Raw genomic sequence first — 12,344 nt, 5'->3', positions numbered from 1 at the left:
CAGACCAAGGAGGGGACAGCAAGAAGACATCACTGTGGTGTGAGATCAGAGGAAGAGGAGAGAAGGCTAAGGCAAGCTGAAAGTTAACAGACACAGCAGCAGGGATGCCAGGGCATCACCACGGCTGTGTTTTAGGGGTAAAGAAAGGACACCGATGGTCTGGAATGGAACAGGACTGATGTGCGTGTCCACCTGGCTTCAGTGGAGGCAGCCAGATTAAACAGGACCGTTGCGAGCTTGGGCATCTGGCTCCCACGGGCTCCAGAGCTGGGCCAGTGTTTATGGAGGACCAGTCATTTGAGAAATGCAGTCAGTAGTTTCCAGGAGGTAAGGGTACCATCGTGACCTCCTCAGTCATCCATGGTCAAGGCAGCCCACCCCGTAAGTCTGTGTTGGTGGTGAGTCCATTTGGGCTTTTGTGGCCTCACCTATCGGAAGAGACTTGGATTAGATGATCCTTGGAGCTCCAGAACTCCCTTATTGAGAGCAGTTCTGGTTTTTGTTTGGTTGGTTTTTGACCATGCTGTGGCAGCTTGCAGGATCTGAATTTCCCAACCAGGGACTGAACCTGGATCTTCGGCAGTGACGATGCCAAGTCCTAACCACTGGACCACTAGAGAATTCCCCTAGAACACTTCCTGAAAGGCTTATTCCTCCCCTAAAAGTTTCTGATCCAGAGTGAAAAGGAACCTTGGTGGAGACGTGAAAGACCATGAGCCCTGGGCAGAGCTGCTGCGTCAGAACAACCACGAATTGGAAGGAGAGGGAGCAGCCAGCTGACCACAGAGAAATATGGTCTCCCTCAAGCCTGGAGCAGGTTATACAATGGCCAGAACATCAGGGCAGACCACTGTGTTTGAGGAATCACTTTATTTTATCCCAGAGAGATGTATACTTCATTCAGTAAATGCTCCCAACTCCCATCTCTGTGAGTTTCTGTCTTCATGATGTTTTTTGCTGATTGTGTGCAAACTGATTTAGAACGTTTATGTCTTGTGACCCTCACTACATCATTAGATAAAAACGGGTTCAGGTTTTACAGTCAAAACAAGATCTGGAGCAAAGTCAAACTGCAGATGGTGTCACAGGTAACTGTCTAACGGGGCTGTCGGCTCAAGCCGTCCTTCTGCACAGGGTTTCCTGAAAGGAGTGGTTCTCACATCCGTTCAAGAAGCTCATCATAAAATCTGTAACATAATAGTCAGGAGTTGGATGCACCCACCAGAGTAGACAGAAGGCCAAGAGACATTTCACTGTGGATTCTTTGCATTTCTTGTCCAGCGGCACATCTGCCGCCTGCTCTGCTCCAGCGTGGTCTATGCACTTAGACCGGATTTTACTAGGAAGACTAAGGATGTGTTTGTAACAGTCTCAAAGGATTTCTCTTGCCTTGTGTGTTTCAAGATGTTAATTGCCATCTACTCATTTCACTTATGTAGACTCTCTTTCCCAAAACGATACCCCTACTCATAGACCAAGACTGGGCAGTGACAAGACTGCTCACAAATAGAGCTTTTTGTGAAAAACCTAAATAACATCCTGTGTCAAAGCAGACGTGACAATGGGCTATTATTTCTGTCCCCATAATAGCATGTTGTCACATCTCTGTGCCCCGCGTGAATGGGCCATGAGAAGGGATGTGGGGAGGAGTGGGGGCAGGGGAGCCACACTGAAACCTTAGAGGAGCCTCTCCGGGTTTGCATTTTCTAAAAACAGAAACCGCTTCTCCGGGAGGTAACTCAGAGGTTCATATCTGCAGGTGCCCGGCCGCAGCCTCGAGTGCACTTCCAGAGAAGAGCCCTGCGGCTGCCGGAGAACACCAGCTACGGTGACCTGACCGCCTTTCTCACGGCCGCCAGCTCCCCCTCCGAGGTGGACGGCTTTCCTTATTTGCGAGGATTAGATGGAAACGGAACAGGTAATAATCTCATCTGTCTTCTGCAGGGGGAATCTGTGTTTGCATCTTTTATAGGTGTTTGTATCTTTCTAAGTGGAGGACCAGAGGTGCAGAAGGGGGAGATCTGTCTACAAGTTCTGGTGCTCTGAAACCGTCATTTAAGGAATTCATTCTGCACCACCGCGGGGTTGAATTTTCATGAATTTGAAATGCTGAACCTTTCTGCTGGGACCAGTTGCCTTAAGCACCCTCTCTGAGCTCTCCTTTGGCTGCCTAAATATATTTAATTCCCAGAAGTTCTTTTCATTGAATTTTTCAAGTGTCAGATCAGAGCTGGAGGTTTTCTGTCCTGTTTGCAACCTCGCTCCACTTGCCCCTGGAACATTTTTGGTGGAGCAGCCTGCCCAGCTGTGCAGAGATGTACACCCCCACTCGCCACATATCACAGCTGGAAGGGGAAGGGTGGGTGGCCTTGAATCTGATTCCCAGAGGAGCACAGCAGCGCCCCCAGCCACCAGCACATGGAGCACTTCGGGGCAGGGAGACTCTGGACTGCAGGGGCTGAGTCCATCCAGCCTTTTCTCACAGCCTCCCTTTCTCTGAGCTTGCTCTTTCTGCCTTCCACTCGGCCAAGTGTTCAGGCTTTATAGTTGATTTTGAATCATCTCCTGGCAGATCTGTAAGTCCACTCAGTCATTCTCACCCTATGCCGGCGGGACTCACAGAACTCAAAGATCACAGAAACAGAAAGCCACCAGTCAGAAAGCAGGTAATAATTCCTTATCGGTGAGAGACTGCCTTTCACCTCCATTTGCGCTCAAGAGAACTCCATGCTAACGTGGTCCCCGTTCCTCCTTCTGGTGAACAGACCGTGGTGGAGTCTCAATTCCTGAGTCATTTTCTTGTCTCCCCCTTTCCCTTTCCCCAATATTTTACATGAGTCCCAACATAAACTTGAAAAACAAAGGCTGTTCTGGGTTGAATCCCATGAGGTAAGTACGTTGCTGTATTTCCCAGGGACACTTTGATTGAATTTCGCCTAATCGTCTAGTGCTTTACAGAAACTGATCATCCTGCAAAAGCCTTTCATCCCTGCAACATATGATCCATTTTGTAGAATGTGGATAAATGTCTGGTTACAGTTCAAGGTCACCCGGTGATTTGTTACCCGTTTTTCTTCCCTCTGTGGTACCTGTTTTGAGAAATGTTTCTTCTTCCTTGAATGTTTGTGTTGATAATGATGCAATAAATTGTCAATCACCAACACCCAGAAGAGTTGCATGGTTCATCTTAAGTGAATATTTTTGGGGAAAAAAGTTGACTTTTCATTTAAATGGATAGGCCTGGGAGGGAAATAGTATTTCAGGGAACATAATAATCTGAGGCCATCATGAAACCGCCAATCCAGCCTCCATCATAAAACCCCGAAGTTGGCGGGATGATCTCAGTCATTTTTCTGTGCTCCAATTCCAAGATGTCTTGAATAAATTATAAAACGCAAGATGACAGTAAGGCAGAGAGAAGACATAGAACAATTGATTTTAGAGGAGTTGTTTTATGTTAAAATCACTCTGTTATTTCAGAGGGAAGAGAGAAAGTCTTTGGAAGGTTATATTCAGCTTGTTTTCCACTGAAATAACTGGCCAGTTGACCTAGGAAGAATCAGGCCTCCTCCCAGGAAAGGCAGCCACCAGCGTGGTGTCCACTTAACACCCCTGCAGCCCATTAACTGGGGCTTCTCTTCTGCCCCACCTTTGCCTCCTGTTTTATAAAATGCATCTAAGAGATTTCAACTTAGTGTGAGAGCCTGGACCACACTAATCCATGTGAGATGGCAGGTTATCAGTAGAATTCAGTGAAGTAAACAGAGACCATAAGTGTGATTGGAGAGTGACTGGCTTCCCTGGTGTGTCCTAAGGGGGGTTATTTATCCCTGCCACCACTTTGAAAGAGTTTCCAGAGCTGTAGAAATGCAGCTACGTGGAGCTTTCAGTTGCTTCCTCACTTTCTCTTCCCTGTGCATCCTCACAGCCTCATGCTTCCCCTGTGGTTGCTAAGAAAGCCCAGACCTGCTCTGTGATGTTCGCAAGGGTTTTTAAGAAATTACTTCTGCTGGCAACTCCAGGAAGACAGAGAGGAGTCAGTGATATGATTAACGTGCAAAGCCAAACAGAACTTTGGATGCTATCTGGGCAAAACCCCTTTTGTTCTAAGTGATGAATCGGCGGCCTCCTAGCTTGGTCCTGGGGTGCTGCTTCTGCTTGTCTTTATTGGGATGTGATAGGAGTCAGGTAATATCAAGATGGAACATCAAGAAAGAGAGAGTCCTTGTATAGAGAACTCCGTGTTTTGTAAGGAGTTGCCGTCTCATAAGAAGGGCTGGAAGGTAAACAGTGTAGCCCTTCAAAGCATGAATGGTTCCAGAATAAGAAAAATGGGAGGGTCGAGAGCCCTTTGGAAGGTATGGAGTGGAAGCACTGAGAGAGGAGAGAGCCCTCAAGAAAGCAGATATAATTGCCTGCCATGTCTTTGAACAGAGAACTTTCTAAAGAATGTTAAATCTCATGCACCTGGTAGTACACATTGCTTTAAATGAATATGCTTCTTTCTTCAGTGCTGTTCTTACTTTGAATGTTTGTAGTACAGTTTGTTTCTTTCTATAGATTCATAAGAAAGCATCTAGTCCAACCTCCTTAGTTTTGCAGCTCAGAGCAACAGACCCCAGAAGAGTGAAATAACTTGGGGGAGGCCACATAATTAGTTGGTAGCGGATCTGGTTCTGGGACTCGGGCTTCCTGGGCCAGGGATGTGCAAGATTATATGAAATGAACTCAAAAGGGGATGAGTAGGGACAATGGGGATGCCATTTCTAAGAATCAAGAGGCAGTGTTAAGTGGAAGGAAAGGATGGAAGGTGAGAGTGGAGTACTTTTCTGCTCTACCTGCTGCTTCCGGGGGTAGACTTCCTGCCTGGCGTTTTAATGAAAGAAACAGCCTTTGGGACTTCCCTGGTGGTCCAGTGGTTAAGACTTCATCTTCCAATGCAGGGGGTGTGGGTTCGACCCCTGATCAGGGAGCTAAGATCCTACATGCCTCATGGCCAAAAAGCCAAACAAACAAACAAACAAAGCAATTAAAAAAAAACAGAAGCAATATTGTAACAAATTCAATAAAGACTTTTAAAATGGTCCACATCCAAAAAAAAACTTTTTAATTTTTTTTTTTTTTTTAAAGAAGCAGCATTACCTAACTGAAAATGTTATCTGTAAGTTGCTTATATAAAGTCAGGTCACTTAATCTGTCTTTAAGTCCTGTCTCATCCAGAGAGTTCAGCAGAGCCTAGAGAGATCTGGCTTGGGTTCTGTGTTGCCTTTGGGCAATGGATACATTTAGGTCCTCTGTCCACAGGATGTTGTGATAAAAAAAGATGGTGGATTCTGGGTTTTGGTTCTCTTCACCCTACGATGAAATGGTCAGGTTAAAAGATTTCAGAACTTGAATCTATGCTTCCGATGTGGACCTTTTGATAAAATCCTCATCTCCATCCCTTTTTCTTCAATGGAAAACAGAGATGGATGTGAATCATAAAAGGTAGTGCTAACATTACTGCTGCTACTGCTGCTAAGTTGCTTCAGTCGTGTCCGACTCTGTGCGACCCCAGAGACGGCAGCCCACCAGGCCCCCCATCCCTGGGATTCTCCAGGCAAGAACACTGGAGTGGGTTGCCATTTCCTTCTCCAATGCATGAAAGTGAAAAAATAAAGTCAAGTCGCTCAGTCGTGTCCGACTCCTAGCAACCCCATGGACTGCAGCCTACCACGCCCCTCCGTCCATGGGATTTTCCAGGCAAGAGTACTGGAGTGGGGTGCCATTGCCTTCTCCAAAGTGCTAACATTAGCTGTATAGAAATTGCTCTGCAAAGAGGTTAGCTACCACTGGTTGGTGAAACTCTCAAATTCACTAGATTGGTTTTAAATGTTTAAATTTAGTCCTAACTTGAGGTTTGCATTAACTCAGGTAGTTAATTGATAAGTAGATAGGTATATAAGGAGCTTAATAAGAAACCCAATAAATTATGTTCTAATGTAGCTTAAATTTTTCTATCAGTGTGTTTTCATTGTATTCAAGGGAAGATTTTAAATTATGATCGAATACATTTTGTATGATATATTATATTTCACTGGAGAAAAATTCTTCTCAAATGGATCCCTTAAGTGTATAAATATAATACCGCTTTCATAAGCATTCCCCAATTTATCTGTAAAGTAGATAGTCATTAAACCATTGGCTTGGAGAAAAGGCCTCTAATGTAGAATAATTGGTATATTAAATTCCTTTTAAACAGATCAAAATAACAATGGCAACCAAAATAACTCATAAATATTTCAAGTGCAAGTTTTCAATAGTGTCCTTTTAGTAGAAGTTAATATTTTGAAGTACTCCTTGAAGAAATTCATTCTTTTTTTTATTTTTTAAAAGCAGTCTCTGATGTAAAACATTTGGTTCCAATGTGGTGATCTGCCAAGTAATTAACATGTGTACAGGGCTCGCTTTGTAGAGAAGTTGATTTCAGGGTTTCACACACATGCCTTCTCTCCCAATACAGACAGTCCCCCTTCCATTTTGAAACTCCTTTTGAAAGCACAGGACAGTGGTTAGAATGGACAGACCTGAACTTGGATCTCAGCCCTACCACACACCAATGTCTATCTATGGGCCTGTTTCCATGACTCCCATCTCTGAGCCTCCGTTTATGTGTAAAATGGGGATTTTTACCTACCTTAGGATGTCATGGTGAGGATTGTGCGTATAAGATACTGAATGCTGTCCCTGGTTTGTAGGAGGCCCAATCCTTGTAGATGTTAGCCGTTACATTTTTCTGTAAACAGTTTCTGCCGCCCCGCCTGGGTCCTGTGTGTGCATGTGATGGAGACTGCCTCTTGCTTCCAGGAAACAGCACCAGGTACGACCTAACCCCTGTCACAGCCGTCAGCGTCCACTTGCTCAGCAGCGATGGAACGCCGGTGCTGGTGGATGGCCCCATTTATGTCACCGTGCCCCTGGCCACTCAGAGCAGTCTGAGGCACAATGCCTATGTTACGGCGTGGCGGTTTGACCAGAAACTGGGTAAGCAAACTCCCGTGCCAACGATCGGCTAGTGGACTTCATTACTGTTCGATTTCCGTTTTAAGAAGCCTGTGCTAGTCTCTTTTCCTTGAAGTTATTGAATGCTGCTTCTCACAGCACTTTGCATGGTTTCTGGTGGGTAAGGCTTACACCTTTTTTTTTTTCCCACACTTAACCTAATTTGCTTAAGAATCTTTAAAGATTATTAGCCTTGAATTGCCTCTCCTAATCTTTTATCCTTTTACTCTTTAGAAGATCCCATAATCTCTCTTGGTCTTATGGTTTTCTTTTTTCTGTGTTCTGAAAAAGGAAGACAACATTGCCAATATTTTACAAAAAAGAAACTAAAAATCACCTAGAGAAACCTACTAATCGTATTTTAGATTACAAGCAGACTTCGCTTTATTGCACTTTGTAGATACTGCATTTTTTACAAATTGAACATTTGTGGCAACTGTGTGTTGTCAGATGATGGTAAGCATTTTTCACAATAAAGTATTTCTTAATTTAAATAGGTACATTAGCTTTTTTAGGCATAATGCTGTTGCATACTTAATTGACTAAACTATACTGTAACAGAACCTTTAACGCACTGGGAAACCAAAAATTCTTGTGACTCTCTTTATGTTTAATATGGGGTAATAGGCCTGGATCTGAACCCACAGTATTTAGGAGATGAGCCTGCATTTCCTTCCAGCCATTCACTAGGCATGTGTATATTGGTTATCTTTTGTGGCATAACAGACGGCCCTAAAACTCAGCAGCTTTACACCACAGTGAACATCACCTTTTCAGGGAGTCAGGATCCCAGAGTCAGGAACCCAGGCACAACCGAGCTGGGTGGTTCTGAGTCAGATCTTGAGCAAGGATGCAGTCAGGCTGTCAGCCAGCTCCTCTCAGGATCCAGCAGGGGCTACCAGTGTGCTTTCAGGCATCAGATCCTCACTGGCTGGTGGCCAGAGGCTTCAATGCCTTGCCACGTGGGCATCCCCACAGGGCCACTCACACCATGACAGCGTGGTTCCACTGAGCTGTGGAGCAAGTGACCCAAGAGAAACTGACAAACAAAAAGTACAAGATTTCAGGAGGCTCAGTGGTAAAGAATCCACCTGCCAGTGCAGGAGACATGGGTTCGATCCTGGGTAGGGAAGATCTCCTGGAGAAAGGCATGGCAACCCACTCCAGTATTCTTGCCTGGGAAATCCCATGGACAGAGGAGCCTGATGGGCTATAGTCCATGGGGTCACAAAAGAGTTGGACACAACTAAACAATAACAACAACAAACAAAAGGGCAAAGGAGCAAAATGAAAGTCACCAATAGGTGACTTAGGTCTTTTGTCACCAAAGGTCAAAGTGGCCTCTTCTTCCTTCTTTCCATATGCTGGTGGTCACAGAGCACAGTGCTGTTCCAATGCAGGGAACACCACACAGGTGGATGAACAGCAGGAGTAGACATCATGGGCCCTCTTAGAGGCTGCCTTCCAAAAATACACATTTAACATGAAGGAGATTATATGCTATGTACTGTTCTATAACTTGCCTTTAAAAAGCATTTGTTATCATGAACATCTTTCCCTGGTATTATTATTCCATAGCAATGGTTATGCTGCAATGTCAATATTAATATTGCATAGTATACCCTTGTATATTTATGTCATTCAGTTGCTCAATCTCCTACAATTAGAAAAAAAAGTTACTATTCTTACCAGTGCTGGGATAAATGTCTTTGTAGCTAAATCTTTGTATATGGCCATGACTATTTCCTTAGGATAAAATTTTAAAAGAAGATTTGCTGACTTCAAAAAGTACAAAACTCTAACGCTTTTAATATGTATTTACGACTTTTCCTCCAGAAAGTTTTACAGTTGACATTTGTAGTAAGATTACAAGAAGGAGTACATGCTTGTGTTTAGGATTTTGACAGCACATTGGACCTTATGCCCCATTGGTTTCTCAATCCCATGAAAGTAAAACTTGAAAAGACAAGTTTTCAGATAACGTAATTCAGAGTTTTAAATTGTTAGACCATGCATACAAATTCTTGGGAGATTTTTGGAATCAAATGTATTTTCAAAGACACCTAATTGTCTAGTCAAGGCTATGGTTTTTCCAGTGGTCGTGTATGGATGTGAGAGTTGGACTGTGAAGAAAACTGAGCGCCGAAGAATTGATGCTTTTGAACTGTGGTGTTGGAGAAGACTCTTGAGAGTCCCTCCAACCAGTCCATTCTAGAGGAGATCAGCCCTGGGTGTTCTTTGGAAGGAATGATGCTGAAGCTGAAACTCCAATACTTTGGCCACCTCATGCGAAGAGTTGACCCATTGGAAAAGACTCTGATGCTGGGAGGGATTGGGGGCAGGAGGAGAAAGGGACGACAGAGGATGAGATGGCTGAATGGCATCACCTACTCGATGCACATGAGTTTGGGTGAACTCCAGGAGTTGGTGATGGACAGGGAGGCCTGGCATGCTGTGATTCATGGGGTCGCAAAGAGTCAGACATGACTGAGTGACTGAACTGAACTGAACAGAATTCTTTGAGTAGTCAAATTCTAGTTCTAGGAATTTATATTTGGAATTAAATGCTTGTTGGGCTTTCTGGAGTTTTCAGGGGATGTGGTTTGTTTTACGTTGGTTTTGTTTCATTTTCCAAACAATTACTAACAGACTGCATAGTTATTTGTGTTGAATTCCATGGCTTTACCAGCTGCACCAAACTTGATATTGTTAGAAGGATCATCCTGGCTGGACATGTGGCGCTGGGTCATGTGGGCACTTTGTCATTCGTGTGCATTCTGCATGGCTTGGTGACTCTTTGAGTCACATGTTCCTGGTCAGGATGTAAGGAGTCATGGGCTCCCATGAGAAAGCGACTTGAGGGAACCCCTGAGGAAGACAGGAGTTCTGTAGGGAGGAAAGGATGTGGATGATGAAGCAGGGACAGAAAGTAGAAGGAGAGGGGAAAGCTTGCGTTTTGCCTCCTGAAGCCCTGGATCTGCCATTTGGGAAACTCTGAGGCCCGCCCCAGGCCAATCACCTGTCCTGTTTCCTCACTTGTACAGCATGCATTTTGCCTGAGGCTCTTAGTCCCTTGTATATTCTCCTTCTCACCATTGTCCACCCAGGTTGGTCCCCAACACCTCAAGGCAGTGCTGCAAAGTAGTGTGTGGTTAAGAGCAAGGACTCTGAGACACAATGGATTAGAAGTTCGATTCTGCTAGCTATTGGCTGTGTGATCCTGGCCAAGTTACATAACCTCTCTGTGCCATAGAATAGTACCTAATGTTATGGAGAGTGTCTTTATTTGTCAGAGTACTCCAGAGAAACAGAACCAATAGGATGTGGGTGTGTGGGTGGGTGTGTTATGTGTGTGCCTGTGTGTGTGTGCGTGTGTCAGTGTCTGTGTGTGTCTCTGTGAGGGAGAGAGATTTTTTTTATGAAACTGGCTGATACACTTGAAGAGGCTGGCAAGTTCAAAATCTGAAGGATGGGCTGGCAGACTGGAGACCCAGAGAAACACTAATGCAGCAATTTGAGTCCAAAAGGCCATATGCTGGCAGAATTTCCCCTTGCCTGGGGGAGGTCCACCTTTTTCTTAAGGCCTTCAACTAGTTAGATGAGGCCCACCTACAGGAAGCATAATCTACTCAATCAGTTGATTTAAATCTACTGAATTAAATGTTAATTTCATCTTAAAAATACCTTCACAGCAACCTCCAGGCGTGTTTGATCAAATATCTGAGTGCTGTGACCTAATTAATTTGACACATCAAGTTAACCTCCCCTGGGAATAATGAGTTAGTATTTGTAAGAAGCTTAGTTCAGTGCCTGGTACATAGTACGCCTTAAGAGTTTATTCGGTAAACAAAGATAAGGGTTTCTTTAGCACTTTGCAGAAGGGTTTCTCAAACCATGACATCCAGACCAGTTCTTTCCAGATTCTTGTTAGCTCAGTTTTTATTTATTTACATATTTGGCTGTGTTGGGTCTTAGTTACAGCATGAAGGATTCTTGTTGTGTCGTGTGGGATTTTTCACTGTGGCACACAGACTCTGGTTGCAGCGACGGGCTCAGTAGCTAGGGGCACGGGCTCAGTAGCTAGGGGCATGGGCTCAGTAGTTGCTCCACAGCATGTGGGATCCTAGTTCCCTGACCAGAGATTGAACCCGCATCCTCTGCATTGCAAGGCAGGTTCTCAACCACTGGACCACCGGGGAAGTCCTAGTTAGCCCAGATTTCTTGAAGGATTGTTGTCCACATGCTCTCCCACTTCTCACTCACTTCAATCCTGCTTCTGTCTCCCAGTCTCCTGAAACCACAGTCGTGATACTCAGAAGCAGCTGCCTGATTGTGGAATCAAGTGACCTCTTCATCCCGTTTATGTCTCTGAAGCATTAGATGGTTTCTTTTCTCTAGACAGGAAGGCCCACCTCCCTTGGCTCTCTGACTCAGTGTCCCTCAGGGCCCTCCTCTCCTGCCATATGGGCTCTGCCCTGGGCCCAGCTCCTAATTCACTTTATATGCAGTCACTGGGGCTACATCCTCTGACTTCTCATACTCGCACAACCACCCATCCACCCAAGTCTGCTCTCTGATCTGTGTTCCTGACTGTCTATTAGACATCTGTCTTTAGATATCCTTCAGGAAACTCAGATTCATGTGCCTGTAACAGACAGGCATGCTTCTGCCTTTATGCCTGTTCATTTAAGTTACCCCACATTTATTCTTTTTTTAAATATTTATTTATTTGGCTGTTCCAGGTCTTAGTTGCAGCAGGCAGAATCTTCTTTGCAGCATGTGGGATCTAGCTCCCTGACCAGGGATCAAACCAGGCCCCCCTACATTGAGAGCCCAGAGGGACGTTCACCCCCCCCTCATTTATTCTTTTGCTTCACCTCCCTGCACCCCTGGCAGCCATGTCTGGTCCTTTGCAAGATCGTGCTGATGTCAGATCAGCGTTTCTTCAACCTACCTTCTCATCTCCTTCATTAACCTCTGTCTGGGTATAGACTCTGCCTTCTTTCTGACCAGTTCCTGCAGCTGTCTGCCTGTCTGCCACTCTCCTTCCCTCTACCAGGGCTTCTGGGTTGCCACTGGGCTGTCTGTCAGAACCACAGACCCTTTGCCCCGTGAGAGTGTCCCAGAGCTACTCATCATGAGGCTGTCCACACTCAGCACGGCACACAGATGTCTTCAGAGCTGCCCCCGCCCAGCTCTCCAGCTCACTTTCAGCCTCTGTCTCCTGCACACCCTCCACTGCTCCCACACCCAATTGCGTGCTATTCCCTGGATGTACCTGGTCCCCTCATCACTTGTCACAC

General features: G+C 45.1%; 1 protein-coding gene across 1 annotated transcript in view; it reads left to right on the top strand.

The window, feature by feature from the left end:
• Positions 1 to 12,344, top strand: part of FAM171A1 (family with sequence similarity 171 member A1) — a 131,441-nt gene that overhangs the window by 95,762 nt on the left and 23,335 nt on the right. The window contains exons 4-5 of the mRNA XM_055543889.1: positions 1,760 to 1,918; positions 6,847 to 7,023. Of these exons, the coding sequence (XP_055399864.1) occupies positions 1,760 to 1,918; positions 6,847 to 7,023 (336 nt within the window). The remainder of the gene's footprint in view (positions 1 to 1,759; positions 1,919 to 6,846; positions 7,024 to 12,344) is intronic.

This window comes from Bubalus kerabau, chromosome 13, assembly GCF_029407905.1.
Source record: "Bubalus kerabau isolate K-KA32 ecotype Philippines breed swamp buffalo chromosome 13, PCC_UOA_SB_1v2, whole genome shotgun sequence".
Taxonomy (NCBI): domain Eukaryota; kingdom Metazoa; phylum Chordata; class Mammalia; order Artiodactyla; family Bovidae; genus Bubalus; species Bubalus kerabau.
The sequence above is the reverse complement of the archived record's forward strand: the minus strand, read 5'-3'. Positions and strand labels throughout refer to the sequence as shown.